General features: G+C 43.8%; 2 protein-coding genes across 3 annotated transcripts; one reads left to right on the top strand and one right to left on the bottom strand.

The window, feature by feature from the left end:
* The first annotated feature begins 986 nt into the window (after positions 1 to 986).
* On the top strand, positions 987 to 14,442 carry ift74 (intraflagellar transport 74). Of its 2 annotated transcripts, none has more exons than XM_080864192.1 (20): positions 987 to 1,081; positions 1,916 to 2,049; positions 2,529 to 2,670; positions 2,757 to 2,805; positions 3,041 to 3,139; positions 3,282 to 3,342; positions 3,635 to 3,694; positions 3,789 to 3,850; positions 10,842 to 10,980; positions 11,081 to 11,143; positions 11,228 to 11,371; positions 11,916 to 11,956; positions 12,038 to 12,117; positions 12,195 to 12,248; positions 12,722 to 12,819; positions 12,892 to 13,018; positions 13,156 to 13,319; positions 13,475 to 13,600; positions 13,731 to 13,791; positions 14,077 to 14,442. In XM_080864192.1, the coding sequence occupies exons 2-20, from the start codon at positions 1,921 to 1,923 to the stop codon at positions 14,190 to 14,192; spliced, it is 1,815 nt and encodes a 604-aa protein (XP_080720318.1). In that variant the 5' UTR covers positions 987 to 1,081; positions 1,916 to 1,920; the 3' UTR covers positions 14,193 to 14,442. The 2 variants fall into 2 exon arrangements, with proteins under 2 accessions (XP_080720318.1, XP_080720317.1); XM_080864191.1 differs by having other exon boundaries at positions 990 to 1,156.
* LOC308385339 (leucine-rich repeat-containing protein 19-like) lies at positions 3,857 to 8,083 on the bottom strand. The gene is made up of 5 exons (XM_080864194.1): positions 7,106 to 8,083; positions 6,783 to 6,894; positions 6,517 to 6,604; positions 5,077 to 5,283; positions 3,857 to 4,978 (listed from the first exon to the last, which is right to left on the bottom strand). The coding sequence occupies exons 1-5, from the start codon at positions 7,450 to 7,452 to the stop codon at positions 4,674 to 4,676; spliced, it is 1,059 nt and encodes a 352-aa protein (XP_080720320.1). The 5' UTR covers positions 7,453 to 8,083; the 3' UTR covers positions 3,857 to 4,673.
* Positions 14,443 to 15,837: the final 1,395 nt, after the last annotated feature.

Raw genomic sequence — 15,837 nt, 5'->3', positions numbered from 1 at the left:
GGCTGAAGGACTGCTGACTTTCGCTCAACCGGGTGAAAGGACACTCTCCCTCAAGTTGAACACAGGATACACACACACACACATACACGTGTACACTGACACAGATGCACACTCACTCCCTTCCCTATTCCAAACGCCCTGATGCTTGGCCCCCATCTGATGCAGACGGCGGGTCAGCTGGACCTGGGCAGAGATGCCACGACTCGATGCTGCTGTCTACATTGGCTTACTCTAGCCCTACTCACCCAACCCTGTTGCTTGTCACGTGTTTTCATGGTGTCACGGTGTGAAGATTCATGTTTTCTGTTCTCATACTGATCCCCTATCAGGAGCTCAGTTCTCTTTTTTTCTCCTCTCCTGTTTTTCTATACCTTACCTGTTCTGACCTGTCTCCACAATGTGATGTTTGTGTAATGTATGTATGGTTGGAAGAGGTCCGATTTCGCTGCAGGCAAATAAAGGCTTCATCATCATCATCATCATCATCATCTTCAAAAGAACAGAAAAAAGCGCTTGTATGGATGGGTGTTGAATGGGTGAACGAGGCATACCATAAAAAGAAATACACTAATGAACCATCAACCACTTACTCCTCCCTTACCAATGAAGCAACAAGGCTGAGGTGTAATGTTCCTCCCTAACCTAATGTTCTGTGAAATAGAGCGTTGCACTTCCTGATTGACTGCTCTTATTGGCTGTCAGATAAAGGTGATGTTTAGTCGCATCTTTCACCTCTCCACGAAATTGGGATAATACAGAATAAACAACTAGATTTCTCCTCGTTTCCTCTACACATTTCTCAGTCTTTTCTCATAGACATATGTGAGAGGCAGTACAAAGAACACAGCTACAGTTGCTTTGTTTGTTTGTTTGTGTGTGTGTGTTTCGGCGTACAGATAGACTGGAACCTCATGTAGTCCCCCTGTTGGCCGGTGGGGGGCAGACGTACATTCTCCAACCTGCATTGTTCCCATTTCAGGTGAAGAAGAAGATGGTTACTGGGGTAACGTCAACATCATCTCGAGCTGCTGACTTTCTTCCAGCTAGCGTTTCATTCTTTTTCGTTTATTTCTCTTTTCAGGTAAACCGCCGCACGCCTGCTTCGACTGGAAGTTATACAGGCGTATAAAACAGACCGCAGAGAGACCATTTTCAGGCAAGAAGCTGCGTTATCTCACGGCTAACGCCGGGACGTTTACCGAGGCTTCCGTAAACGAAGCTAAGCCAAAAAGTGTCAGCTAACAAGTTAGCAATAGCCGAACTAAGCTTCAAAATTGTAGGTTTTAACAGACTGCGCTGTCATAACGATGCACAGCTGCCGGTACAGCGATGCGGGTCAGTGTAATGTCAGTGCAGCGTAGATGCAGTGTTGGTGCACACGAAACAAATCATGTTTCTAAATCAAAGTAAACATGTGACATGTGTTATTATTTAGAGTTTGGTTTAATCACCCCGAGGAGCTTCTTCCCTCTTTTTAGCAGCGTGCACATCTTTATTTCCTTTACAAGCTCTGTGTTACTGTGAGGTACAAATCAGTCCCTTTATTGCCTTCAGCCTTTCGCTACCACTCCTAATCACGTGACCGCCTGATCTGTTGTGCTAGTAAAATCTAAAGTGGAAAATGTCAGTATATGAATCAACAGGCACCACAGGGTTAAAGGTTATTCTTTAGTGTCTTCAAGTGTGGCCCTTTTATTTCACCAACAAGCACCGAACTGTAACAGCATCTGGAAATGATGTGGTTACTGTTGCTCCAAGGCAACAGGAACAGTAACAGACTGAACTAAATTAAATAATACAATAAATTACAAAGTTAAAAATATAGGAAATAACATAAAATGGCTCAATCCAGCCAGCAGCTCCACGTGTCTGATTTGTTACTCAGTGTTCCTGTTTGTGTGTCCACGGGTTTTAGGCATCATGGCAAGCCAGCGGCCTCCATCCAGCATGGGCCGGCCGATGAGCCGCAGCGGATCTGTGGTCCCTGGTGCTGGGAGACCCCCTACAGCTATCCAGCCTCCTCCTACAGCTATGCGTGTTGCAACTGGGGTTAGCCATCAGCAGCATGGATACGCTGTAGCTTTGAGATATTATCAGTCTGAGTGTGTTATGTTCAGTCTGAAAATACAATTGTTTGCTGATTCTGTGTGTTTCTGCACGCCCAAGAAATGAGTGCCAGGTTTTACTGAGCCTACGTGTAACACTATAGACCAGTTTTGGCAAGAAAAAAGACCAAAAATAAAATGGACATTGTGCTTATGATGCATTTTCATTGCATCATGCTTCTTTTGTAATCTTGTGTGCAGTTATGAGTACAGACTCTGTTTTCCCCTCCCTACATGTGTGTTGTATCTAATATGAGAAAAAAGCTGAGTATGAGGTTTAGAGAGAGTAACATGGTTATTGTCAGATGTCCTTTAGATATCGTGATAATATTGTCACTGTGAATTCTTTCAGCTAAAATAATTTCAGAGTGAAAATGCAATTTTGTGACAGCCACAACTAAGGCACTGCATTTCCTCTTCCAGATGGTCCCAGGGACCAGTGCTCATCCAGGTTTGAGGGGTGGCATCCCCGTCGCCACCCCCGGAGTCCTGACAGCACAGATCAAAGTGACTGAGAGGCCGGTCACCCAGCAGGGGCTCAGTGGGATGAAAACTGGCATGAAAGGTATGTTTTCTTCTTGGATATTTTTCTGATTGTGTTTAATATATAAATAAACCTGTGACCTCCCTCCCACATTTCCTTTACCAAAGGGCCTCAGAGACAGATTTTGGACAAGTCCTACTACTTGGGTCTTCTCAGGTAACACATACTCACTGGCATTAACAGTAACTACTTATGTCAAAGTAAAGGAGTGCACAAACCATAGGTCAGCTAGACCGCTTCACAAAAGATGCAAACATGCTGAGCACATTCACATTTCTTAGAGTTGGTCTTGAGTTAAAATGTATTTTCTATTTTCACCATAGATTCAAATGTGGTCTTTTTACGCTGCTCGTGAAAAATTCTATCGATGTGAAATTTGTTCTTCTGTCAGGAGTAAGATCAACGAGTTGACCACAGAGACCAGCAGACTGCACAAAGAGATTGAGAGCTACAACCAGGAGAACTCCGTCTATCTCTCTTATGAAAAGAGGTGGGTGGTGTTCTTCTTCTTCTTTTATGACCAAGTTTCTGTCTTCATTCCCGTCTTTAACAGTTATAGTTGAGTGAAAGATGAAATCCACTGAATCCAGATGAACTCTGTATAATGTCCCCGTGATGTGTGTCTGCTGCAGAGCTGAAGGCCTCGCTGCTGAGATTAAGGATATGCAAGGCCAGCTTGCTGACTACAATATGGTAAACAGCAACAATGTTGTTAAACACTGAAAGATTGTATCCCCTTTTTCACTGTGTTGTTGAGGAATGTCTAGCTTAAGCAGTCGGCCATGATGACTTAAAATAGACGATGTAAACTTCCCACTTCAGGGACAGTAACTATTTGATTGCAGGTGTTACGATGTTATGTTTGAGAGCAACTGCACGTTTAAAACCTTTATACTGGTGAGGTTGTGTTTTTAGTTTTCAGTGAATGCGTTAAACACTGGACTCGTTTTTACTTCACTTTTGTACATTTTTATTGTGTTTCCAGCTTGTGGACAAGCTCAACACCAACACAGAGATGGAGGAAATGATCAACGACTACAACATAGTAAGTAATCCATCAAAACAATATAAAAGGGTTTTTTCATGAACTGGAAATATAGGGGAAAATTCTCCCTTTAACTTTTTGATCTTGTGTTTAGTTGAAAGCCGAGAATGACAGCGAGGCAGAAAGCATCGATAACATCTTCACTGAGAGGAGAGAGTAAGTGCACGTGTTCTCATAAAGACACTTGTGTCTCCATTAGACAGTTTTATGTTCACAAATACACTTTAACGTATTTATTTTGTGAAGTATCATTTTCAGAATGAAGTACTAGGACATTATTTAATTTAGCCTGATGGCTAGTTTTCATGTGAGTCATAAAACATTTAAAAAGAATCAGATATGTGCAGGTATGAGACTTTTGAACACAAACACAACAGGAAACGACTGCTTGTTATGTAAAGATGAAGCAGCAGTGGAGTTTTCTTAATAAAAATAAATGCCGTGTAGATCCGTGAGCAAACAAACACGTGGAGTGTGTTTTATCTGAAACACTTGCAAACTGTTTTCAAACCACCGTAAATTGAGGTTTGTATAACGGTGCACATTGCTGCTGGTGTTGTCGAGTCATGAAGAGGTAAAAACTCTTGTAAACCATGTGACTTCATCGTTCTAGTGCCGTGCAAACAAGGATAAAGCTGTCGATCTAACTGGGCGCTCACACACTAACACTAATGGCTCAGATTACAGGAAGTGTTCTGTACTTGAATATTGTTCTTCTAGTGGTCAAAAAGTGGAGTTGGGGTTGTTGCAGACTCCTCGCAGCTGACAACAGTGTACTAATGGAAGTATCCGGGCAACAATGCAGGCCGTGGAGTTAAGATGTTGCAAAGAAGCTCCTTCAGTGACCAACAGTACAGCTCTCACACAATGATTTTGTGACCCGTGAAATGATAATACTCAGCGGTGTTTATCAAACAGCAAGGTTGCCACTGAATGGATTGTATTGTGTTTGTGGTTTGCTTTCTTATCATCGTGCATGTCACTCTTCTCTCCTGATATATGGATCCTCAAAGTACTCCTGCTCCTCGTCTATCTGTCTGTTCATTGGTTCAAAGCTGAATGTTTGATGGGTCGGGTGTCTTCCCGTCGCCGAGAACTCTGTTGACACAAAATCCTCGTCGCCCTCCTCGACTTCTTGTTGTAACTGCCGATGCCTGTAGTTGTGGAAGAGCTTGTACCAGGACGGCCCCTTGACGGCACACACGATGAGCATGGAGGTGGCCACTGCCAAGATTGCGACGGATGCTGTGAATTTCCACGTGTTGCCGAGCGCAGGAGTCGGGTCTAGTTTGGGTTTGAGGATGGAGACGGGGTTATAAGCTTGCATTTGTGCGTCCACATATTTAAGTGGAGAAAATGATCTGCAGCTCTCGATGTCGTACCTTTGCTGGTGCTGTTGTTCTGACCGGTTGACTGTGTGGTCGTCATAATAACTGATGGGCCCGACGTCTGTTGAGGGTGGACCGGTGTTTTTGGTTTCTGAGGGTCTGGAGTGACGCTGGGTAATAATGTGGAGTACAGTGCTGCAGCATTAAGAAGATCTCGTCCAGCCTGCTCTGCTGGAGATGCACAGATGACCTGTGGTCCTCCTGCAGCCACACACCATTTCCTTCAGTACATGCTCTTTAAGTTACTAAAGTTAGAAAGGGATTTTAAACACTGGCCTCATTATCTCTCTATACTACACTCCTACTTGTCTCTACTTGTACTTGTTTTCATTCAAAGTAGTGTTTTTGGCTTTAATACTGGGATAAATCTTTAAGAATGATGTGAAAATAATGTAGTTCACTGATTGATCCAAGAGAATCACTGAAATCTGCAACATGGGACATATGATTTAATAATCAAGCTACCAACATTTTCCTTTAAGTAACCAGACCATCGCTCAGTTTCCCCAGTAGACATTTTTGGCTCACTAAGGCAGAGCATTCAACTCTATATGGGAACCAGGTTGTATATGGTGGGTGCTCTCCTGCATATATGCTGCTCTTTTTATGGTACGGCTTTATGGTAACCATCACCAAAGTGTCACCACATCACCTGTCTGCAGTTTAAAAGGAAGCAGACAAAAGCACCGGGTGTTCTTATGTGTTGATCAGCAGTGTGAGCTTTAGGTTCTTTAGGTAATTCTGGCTTCCAGTAACATCAGTTGCCAAAAATCTTTCAAATAAGGTTCAAATAAAACCTCCATACCAGCCGTGCGAGTCTCTTACATGGCTCATAGATTGTAAGTAAAAATGTGCCACTGCAGATTCAAGCAAGATACTCCGTGTCTACTAAAATTCCTTCAAATAAAGATCCACTGCTCAAAGAAAGTTCAGGAACACTTTGAACACATACTGGTCTCAGTGGGGGGAAAGCCATGCTGGATACTGATATGGACCGGGGAATGTTTTAGGAACGAAAAGATGGGAATGAAAATGATCAACCTAGAGAGGGCCGAATTCAAAGACACAACACAAATAAAAGTGAAGCAATGATGCAGCCAGTCTGTTGTCCCGATCCCTGATATCAGGCAGGTGCCGTTGCCTAGCCTGTAGACATCTGTGTGTCCCCCCCATAGATATGCCTCCCCAGACCATTCCTGACCCACCACCAATCTGGTCATGCCGAACGATGTTACAGGCAGCATAACGTTCTCTACAGCTGCTCCAGACCCTTTCACATGTGTCACGTGTCCTCAGCACACTCATGAACTGTGTTTGTGTTCCTTTCTTTTTTTGAGCAGTGTTTATAGTTTTCAAACTGCTGTAATTGACTCATTAGCTCCCAGAAAGGGTCACAGGTCAGCCAACATTTAAAACTGTGATGAAAACTACTACCCATGGTAACATTTGCTGCATCGATCTGTCCAATGATGGTCAGCAGTGGACAGGAACAATTCCAGGGGTTTCCCTGTAGGTTCAGTACCTGATGGGACCAGACAGAGCGAGGTAAATGAAATAATAACACATCCTGTACAGGAAACACTTACATGTGCAGCCCTAAATCCCCATACACATGCATGCATTTCTTTATGCATGTCATGTCTAGATTAGTTCTAACTAAACTCTAAGTTAGCAGATTCTTTTTGAAATGCTCGTTTTACCTGTAACTTGTTCAGCCCACTGATCAGCTGTGCAGGGAGGCTTGTTAGCAAGTTGTGGGTCAGGTCCAACTCTGTCAGGACCTCCAGGTCACTGAAAGCCTGAGGGTGAAGGCTACAAAAACAGCACAGCAGAATTATATTACACTTGATTACATACCACACTGTACTTGGATATATTACTAACATGCAACAGTAGTAAGTTTTAACAAGTATGCACCAATATCAAAATCAAACCAGTTTAATGGTTGGTGTTTAACACACAGTATACTTAAAGCAGCTAATTAGCATTTAGCTAGAAGTTAGACTTTTGCTAGCCTACTGACCTGCTGATGTTGTTTCTGGTGAGAGACAGCACTCTGAGGTTTGGTACCACAGAGAAGTATTTGGCTGGAATAGCAGTGATCCAGTTAGCATCCAAGTGAAGCTCTACCAGGCTGGGATAGCTAGCTAGTGCTTGTTGGTCCCTGTCATTCAGAGTAATTAGGTTCCCTTCAATCATCAGTTTGGTAACATTTACATTTTCAGAGTTTTCAGGGATGACTTGAAGATGTTTGTTGGTGAAGTTTGCTGTCAGCTGATGGGTGGAACAGGAACAATTCACTGTCTCATTATTTTTCACGAGCCCTACAGTGAGCCACAGCAGGAGGAGAGGCTGCCAGCACCTCTCCATCACACCACACTGAAAGGAAATGGATACAAAGTCCTGTAACCAACACGTGACAGAGAAAACACGCTCATTCCTTAACAAAACCAGTAATTAATTCATTTTTTGCCTGGTAGAATTCAGCTTTTTGATTGAAAAAGCATTACTACGGCACAGATATCGACGGTTGCAAATTATGTAGTTGGACTAAAATAATCTGACTAACATCAACTCCATTTATACACAAGGTTTGCATAAGTTACAGTTATTTAGCCTGTCAGTAAAATGTATTTTCTGAAATACATGTTTAGCTCCTCCCCCTTTAAGCCAGCGTTCTTTGGATTGGCTGTGCCTCTTAAAAACAAGGTTGCGTGACACGGTAGCACCTGAAGACCACAAAGAGGTGAAAAATCTCAGTGTATGCTGTGAAAAGTGTGCAGGGGTTAAAAGTGTGAGACAAGATTTTGTAAATAAGTATTGGCCAATGTTTACACTAAGCACAGCATGTCATGAGGACAAATACTCACAAATACTACGAGTGATACAAAGTGCTGTAAATGTGTATTCTAATGGCCAGCAGGGGGTGCTGCAGAAAGTCTAATATATGGCGACAGTAAAACAGTGCTTGGGTCTCTTGATCACTGACCTTATTATCACTTTCACGATAAGCTGATGGTCTCAGTTTCACGTGAAAACAAAACTACACTGATTTTTCAATGATGGCCCCTTAGAATCAAAAAGCAGGATAAAACTTTACCACAACGTCCGTGTGTGCCTGTTACCAAACAGCAGCATGGTGACAGCTTGAGGCTTTACAACATTTTGTTTAAAGTGTTTGATTCAAACAGCAGGTAGGCGGAGCGCAGCTCGCTGACATGACTGTACCTGTTCTCACTGACATCACAAAGAGCAGAAGGAAAAAAAACTGTTCAGAATCTGATGAAAATGCCCTTTAGAGTCGGGAGCTATTAAGCCATCTAACCTGAGGATAAAAACATTACCCATCATTGCACGTCATGTTCCTCTTTAAATATACGACTCAGCGTTGGACTCCATTAACAGAAAACATTATGCCCTCATATTTCTATGTGAATTCTTTGTATGTGCAGTGAACTGAGAAATCGGGCACTTTGCAGCATAAGCCCGAGGTCAGAGTACAGTAGAGATAAAGCACCGTGTTAGGGAGTGAGTGCACACTGATGCTGGAGTGTCTTTTTCACGTCTTACAGAGAAAAGAAACTTCAGCGCATGTTCTCCTTTAAAGGACACGTGTAGAAACGTGTCTGCTGCCTAACCTCGCACTTCTGCATCTCACAATCACAATTCCTGTCTGGTTTTCACACTGTTTCTCTTTATACTTGTTGTGTAATCATCTTTTACTAATGAAAAGTAGCAGAAGAATCTTACCTGTTCTTCTACACGCACTAAGGTGAACCTTTAGTCCTCTGTTACTCTCACGCAGTCAGCGTACGAGTGACCTTTGTTCCTTGTAAAACAAGTGTGCACTCTGTGCTAACTGTTTATGATTGATCAAGTTGGTCCTCCCATCTTTGCTGTCTTCCTTCTTCTGCCTACAAGTATCTCTTAGGTTACTGTTGGAAATGGCTCATCTAAATATATATGTGAACTAGTTCAAGGTATAATTCTGCAAATGACTGAATATGATTAATGACAAGCATTTTAGTTCTTTTAATGACCTCTTCTTACGGAGAGATGACGGCTGAATGGAAAAGAAAGCATAAAGTAAGGAGAAGAGTGTGAAAGATCAGACGGAGAAAAGAAAAAGTGGATGAAAAGCAGGTAGAAGATGAAAGAGGCCAGTGTTGCTGCTGCTTCGTCTCAGCAAACATACCTGTGCGCCTGCGTGTACTCTCACTCTTGATATTGTAAAATGTTTCAGCAACATTTGCAAACTATTGTAAACATTGTAATGATTAATAGCACTGTGAAAGTGAGCAGGCACACCAGCAGCAGCAGACTGGGTTACATACAGCTGAACAAGAATTCCCACATTCCTACTCTTCCATTGAAGTTCTGCTGGAGGTTTCTTCCTGTTAAAAGGGAGTTTTTCCTTCCCACTGTCGCCAAAGTGCTGCTCATAGAGGGTCATATGATTGTTGGGTTTTTCTCTGTATCTATGAAGCGCCTTGAGGCGACTTTTGTTGTGATTTGGCGCTATATAAATAAAATTGAATTGAATTGAAGTAGAGACTGATGTAAATGTGATGGAGCTGCATTGCAGCCTGACTGCACCGTCTCTGGGAAAGTCGGGTTTCAGCACAGAGGAGGGAATGTTGAGACTGGAGGAGCTGATCTACATCACAGGGGTCAGGTTCAAGTGTAACCGTATGATGTGAATATTCAAGAGTTTGGTGCTGTAGTCTTCCTCCACCAGTCCCAGAGCAGGGGTGTCAAACATAAGGCCCATGGGCCAGGATCAGCCCTCCAAAGTCTTCAGTCTGGCCCACTGTGGAAAATGTGAAGGAGGGCATAAATCTTCTACGGTGAGGACGTGCTCCATGACCACGTACTGTACCAAAGTAAATAAGTCGTAGATAAAGCAATAAACGGCAGAAAGTTCCTCGTTTTTCACTGACTGCTATAGAAATGTATCATTCTTATGTTCGATTCACCATAAACAGAAACAGAAAGGACAAAAATGTTCATTGTTGAATTACAGGACAGTCTGCACAACACAGAACCCAATTTAACTTATTTATGGTTTAGCTCAGTGGGATGATCAGGAGGTCATACGCCGTGTGGCCGGAGAGCGGTAGGCCCGGGTTTGAGTCCGAGCCGCACTAAGCTGCATGTCTCCCCCCCCCACACACACACACACACACACACACACTCATGTCTCTATGGAATAAGGGCTGAAAAGGCCCCAAAATTAAAAAGAAAGCTTATTTGTTTCTTACAGTTTAAGTGCAAAGACACTGAGATGTATTATTGAATTGCATTTGTGTTTTTATGTTAAAATATCTCAGAGAAAGAGGCGTTTCACTGATGCGGCCGGCTTCACATCATAGTTATGCTTCAGTCCTGTGATGTAGCTGAGCAGGAAACAGGAGGAAGCTTTGACCACCGCTGCTTGATTCTGTCTCCGTTTGTCGTTGGTTGGTGTAGTAAAGAATGAAAATTAATTTAAGAAACAACAACAGTTTTTTAGGTTCTTCGTCTGCTTTGCCTTATTTTTCATGTGGAATGTTTTGCTTGTGCAGTGTTCAGTCAGGGCCTCCGTAGACTCAGAGGAACCCGAGGAGGTGGGTTGCAAAGCAGCTTGTGCATGTGCCACAACTTAAGCAGCTTAGATAGCCTGACCCGATGTTAGCTGATGTGGGCTGTTATTGAACTGTAAACTCTTTGGCTTCCTTTATCTGTCTGCGTGCACTCTGTCCACTCTGTTTGCTCTGCAGGAGAGAGGAGGCAATCAGGGCCATCGAGGAGGAGATCAGGAGAGAGAGGCGCGTTGCTGATGAAGTCGTCCAAGCAATGCCGGCAGCAAAGCAAGAGAAATATTTCACCATGACAACCACTAATGAGGAACTGCTGCAGGTGAAGCTGTAGTTGTTATGGGGAAAGAGGAGATTGGTTCATGTCAGGCATGATGAAATCTCACTCTGGCAAGTACTCAGCTGATTCTTTTGTTTTGCAGGAGCTGACTGTTCTCCAGGAGGAGCTGGACGTGCTAATAACGAGGAAGGAGGACTATGAAGCAGTGAGTCGGGTGGAGGGGGCGGTGTGAGCGAGGTGGAGGAACAGCATGGCTGCGGGTGTTTTACGTGAACGATCCTCGTTGCAGGAGCTGTCCCACTCTCAGATAAAGCAGGAGATGGTTCGGCTTCATGAGACCTTGTCAGCGCTGGAGGCCAAACGAGACACGATGGAGGCGGAGCAGAAGAGCCTGGGTTCACCCCAGGAAGAGAGAGAGAAGTTATTTAAGCAGGTGTGCGCGCTGGTCATTGCTACATCAGAGGACGGGAGGGATTTGATGAAATATCACAGAAACTTTTACAAACAGGAAATAGATTTGTTTGTGTTCCTGAAACGGGCTTTTACAAGGATATCACATGAATTCAGTTTCAGTCTGGTTGAGTAGTTTTAGTCATGTTGAGGAATTCGGTTCCTCAGCGTTCACTGCCTCCACACATTCAGGGTCTGCACCGGCAAAAACCCTCTTTCAGCATTAAAAAGCAACTATAGCTGCGACATTTGGGTCCTGGTACTTTATTTTGTTCTCCGATGTTCTCTGATTAAGTAAACTTAATAACACTGAAGTTTAGATGATCTAATGCTAACCCAGGCTACTGTGGTAATGTGCAGTAGGGCTGTTCTTCATCCTAAACGTGTGCATTGATTCAGAGAGTCAACAGCACCATCATGTGGTCAAACTGATGAATGGATTGTAAACAGCAGTGAGCAGAGCTCCTGAAGCTTGATGTTAGCAGACGTGAAAAACCAAAGACTGAAGCTGTGCTTCTGTTCTCCAGGTGAAAGAGGACAACCAGGAAATTGCCAGCATGGAGAGGCAGTATGTACTCATTACAAGTACTTAGATACTCGTCACTTCTGTGTGTGCGTGTAAGAATATGTGTATATTGTGTGTACTCAGGCTTACGGAGATACGGGACAGGAGAAGACAAATCACAGAGGAGATCCGACACCTGGAGCAGGACTCAGAAGCAGCTCAGGGTAACCCACAGGATGAGGGTGGACTCTAAACCTGAATCACCTTTGATGTGATTTCAATATTCTGAACATTCCTACAGGCGAATGTCAACAAAAATACAAAGAGCTGAAGAGGAAGGAAGAGGAGATCAACCGTGAGTCCCAGTCGAACCGAACACTTGTGACATAGGCAGCATAGTCGAGCTCATTTAAAGTTAAGGTGTTTCGAGAACATTTCTTACGTACTGTGTCCGTTTATTGCAAAAGAAAAAACTGAACACATACAACAGTTAACGGAGCGACTGAGAGGAGACGGTCAGTCGGTCAGCGTCACAGGCGACTGACAGACACACAAACTGCATCTTGATGTCTTGGACTGTGGGGCAGAGTAGTTGAGCAGATGCAGGCTGACAGGCATGTATTTGTTCATCTGTTTAATCAACACTGATGATCCCACATTTGGGAATGTGGGGGCTGATGCAAACACTGCATGTGAAAGCATGAAGCCTAATTGATGACAGTTAGGAGTCACCAAAACACAGTAGTTTGATTTCCACTGTCAGGAGGAACTAGAGGGAACCTACTGTCTACTAGCAGCGCATGGATATAACCTCTGTCCTCTTCTCAGGGTTCCTCGAGTCATTTGAGGAGTCCAGGGCTCAGGAGGAGGAGAGACTAAAGCAGGGCCAGGAGAACATTGTCTCACTCCTGGAGCACTGCAGCAGGGTGAGGAGCACTGATGAAATGGGAGGACAAACACAGCGTGGTCCACTGCACTAACTGTGCATGTCTTTGTAGAACATGTTGCGGCTCCGTCAGGTGGATACAGTGACAGCCAGTGAGCTGAGGGACATGCAGGAAGTGCTGGTAAGCAAGGAGACCGAGGTGGTCCAGTCAGAGAGCACCGCTAGAGGACTGACGACAGGTGGGTGACACGCACACAGTCGGGTTTCCCTCACTTCTAAAGAGATCACATTAATTTATTTCTAACCTTAAAGTCTGGAACATTTACGTCCCGACAACACGAGCACTGAACAAAGCCCCTTCTCTGCCCCTGCACAGAGTCCCAGCGCCTGCAGCAGGACCTGGAGAAGGTGCAGCAGCTGGAGGGGAAGATCACAGGTGAGCTGAGCACCCTGCAGGAGCGTGTCAGCACCATGCAGTCTGAGCTGCATACCTACAGGGACCTGGACACCCTCAGGCTCACAGCTGAGGAGAGGAAGAAGGTAACTGCAAACTCTTTGTGCTGAAGGTCTCTTCCTGTTAAAAGGGAGTTCTTTCTCACCACTGTCCCCGAGAGCTTCCATACTGGAGATCAATAATGGAGCTCCGTTTTAAAAAATGAACTGACTATACTTTGTTTTCTCTCCTTGTGCTGCAGAGGCTGCAGGAGGAGCAGGTGTCGCTGACTCAGCGTCGAGATGCATTTGGACAGCTGCTGGAGGAGATGAACCAGAAACATGAAGCCCTGAAGACCAGACTGCAGGAAAATGAGACTCATGCTCAGGTTAGTCGTGTTTTGGTACACAGGAAACAGACTGAATCTTCTGACTCAGCTCGCTCCTCACCACCTGCCTTCCCGTCTTCAGCTCACAGCAGTCTTGTGTTTTGTGTTGCTTTATGTGTCTGAACGTTAGCTGGCTAACCTGGAGAGGAAATGGCAGCACCTGGAGCAGAACAACTTTGTGATGAAAGAATGTATCCTTTAGAAATATGACGTATGAATTCATCCACACTAGAAGCCCTCTATTCAGTCTCCAGCATCCAGAGAAAGTGAGATTTTTAAACACTGGGACCAGTTCTTTACAGCTTTGGTAGCTTTTGGAGGTAATTAAAGGAGCAGTACTTGTCAGATGTGTGCATACATTTAATTTTATTTTCCAGCTCTCGGTTTGTCTGCCCGGTTTGTGTCTTCTATAAACCTCTGGTCTCTGAGACACCAGGTCTGTGAGCTCAGTGATTTTTCCTTAACTGCAACGTCAGTCATCGCCTCCAAATCCCAGGAGAGCGACTACGCCTCAGTTGCCAAGAGCGTCTCCCAGCAGGTGGCCGATTACAACAAGAGCCTCATAGAGCTGCTGCAGAACAACATGAGTTAAAAACAAAAGGCTTTATTCATTTGGTTCCAGGTGAAGCTTTCTGACAGGCTCATGGTCATTAAAAGCAAAATGTGTTGAGTGTTTATACCCAAATAGCTTCTCAGTCATTCAAAGGCAGAGATTGTGCTGCATTCTGACAGCAGCTTCAAGTAGAGATGTAAATGTAAAACGGTGAGCTAATTTAAATGTTTCATAGGTACTGTCTGTTTATTGCAAAAGAAAGAAATAAACATACTACAATTAACTGAGAGACGGAGACATACAGATGCATCAGTTAAACGAACGTACATGTCTAATGCATCATGGGAATCCCCCGGCAGCCTGCGTCTATTGCAGCATAACTAAGGGAGGATTCAGGGTCACCTGGTCCAGCCCTAACTATATGCTTTAGCAAAAAGGAAAGTTTGAAGCCTAATCTTGAAAGTAGAGATAGTGTCTGTCTCCTGAATCCAAACTGGAAGCTGGTTCCACAGAAGAGGGGCCTGAAAACTGAAGGCTCTGCCTCCCATTCTACTTTTAAATACTCTAGGAACAACAAGTAGGCCTGCAGAGCGAGAGCGAAGTGCTCTGATAGGGTGATATGGTACTACAAGGTCGTTAAGACTGTATATAAAAGATGGGCATAGTTTCCAGGTCTAGAAATTGAATGTATAGAAGTGTTTAGGCGTTCCCTGTGCCTGATTTGGCACCGTTCCTTCCTGATGAATCCCAAAAGTAATTTGTGCCGCTAGCTGGAATCAAACCAGCAACTTTTTGCTTACCAACTAAAGCTTCTTAAAGACAACAGTCCACCTTTAGTTAGCCTGCTAGCATTCACTGCTACTTTCAAACTATCGAGCTAGTTAGCTGTACAGAAGCTAAAATGTTGACAAAGCTGTATGTTTAACCACAAAGAGACTGATTGCAGATGTCAGGGTAATCTCGTCTTGTCACAGTAAAAGCTGGAGTTGATCTTGATAATATCTGGTTTTCATGGCTGGTCGTTTACCCAACCAGGAATCTAAACGGTGCATCTTAATGTGCACAGCAAAATACAGGCTGCAGCCAAATCTAAAGGACAGACGGACACGTTTTATTTTTATTTATTGCTTTTAATTACAGAAAAAAAACAGGAACAATTTGCATAAAATCCAAATTCCACTCTAGAAATATTTGACCTTTCTGGTGTGCAGATATCAAAGAGTACAGTAAACATTGATGAACAGTACAGCATTTTTCTAACCATTCAAAGGTCAATAAAATGAAACTTGGGTTTATTTGGTGTCCTCAGTATGTACACACATGAATCCCCTCTTCTTCATCCACATCTTCTCACTGCTTGTGATCCAGAGCAGTGGGATCATCAAGCCTTGAATGAAAAGGAAGAACTTCAAAGGGAAACATGAATAAAGCCCATCTACAGTTTTTTGTTTTTGTGCATCTCTTCAGCAGTTTTACATGAAATATCTTGTCGTCGCCACCACTTGCTTCTCTTGTCACCCAATTTAAAACATCTGGGGGGGGGAGGATCCAAACATGTATGCATAGATCAACTAATGCACTGACAGCAGGCTGAGCAATGATGGAGGACAGACGCGGCACAAAAACAAGCACCAAATCCACAAAGCTCTGAAAACAACCACTGAACAGCCTGAGTGCATCAAAT

The sequence above is a fragment of the Rhamphochromis sp. 'chilingali' genome (assembly GCF_963969265.1).
Source record: "Rhamphochromis sp. 'chilingali' genome assembly, chromosome: 18".
In the NCBI taxonomy this organism is placed as follows: Eukaryota; Metazoa; Chordata; class Actinopteri; order Cichliformes; family Cichlidae; genus Rhamphochromis; species Rhamphochromis sp. 'chilingali'.
This window is presented reverse-complemented; position numbering and strand designations above follow the sequence as displayed.

Bases quoted from the DNA above. Each gene is read 5' to 3' on its own strand.
- ift74 (XM_080864192.1), top strand. From the start codon at position 1,921: ATGGCAAGCCAGCGGCCTCCATCCAGCATGGGCCGGCCGATGAGCCGC. The intron at 12,118-12,194 runs GTAACCCACAGG...ACATTCCTACAG, and splicing joins GGACTCAGAAGCAGCTCAGG to GCGAATGTCAACAAAAATAC. The intron at 13,601-13,730 runs GTTAGTCGTGTT...TCTGAACGTTAG, and splicing joins AAAATGAGACTCATGCTCAG to CTGGCTAACCTGGAGAGGAA.
- LOC308385339 (XM_080864194.1), bottom strand. From the start codon at position 7,452: ATGGAGAGGTGCTGGCAGCCTCTCCTCCTGCTGTGGCTCACTGTAGGG. The intron at 6,895-7,105 runs GTCAGTAGGCTA...CTGTTTTTGTAG, and splicing joins ACCAGAAACAACATCAGCAG to CCTTCACCCTCAGGCTTTCA. The intron at 4,979-5,076 runs GTACGACATCGA...AACCCAAACTAG, and splicing joins GAACAACAGCACCAGCAAAG to ACCCGACTCCTGCGCTCGGC.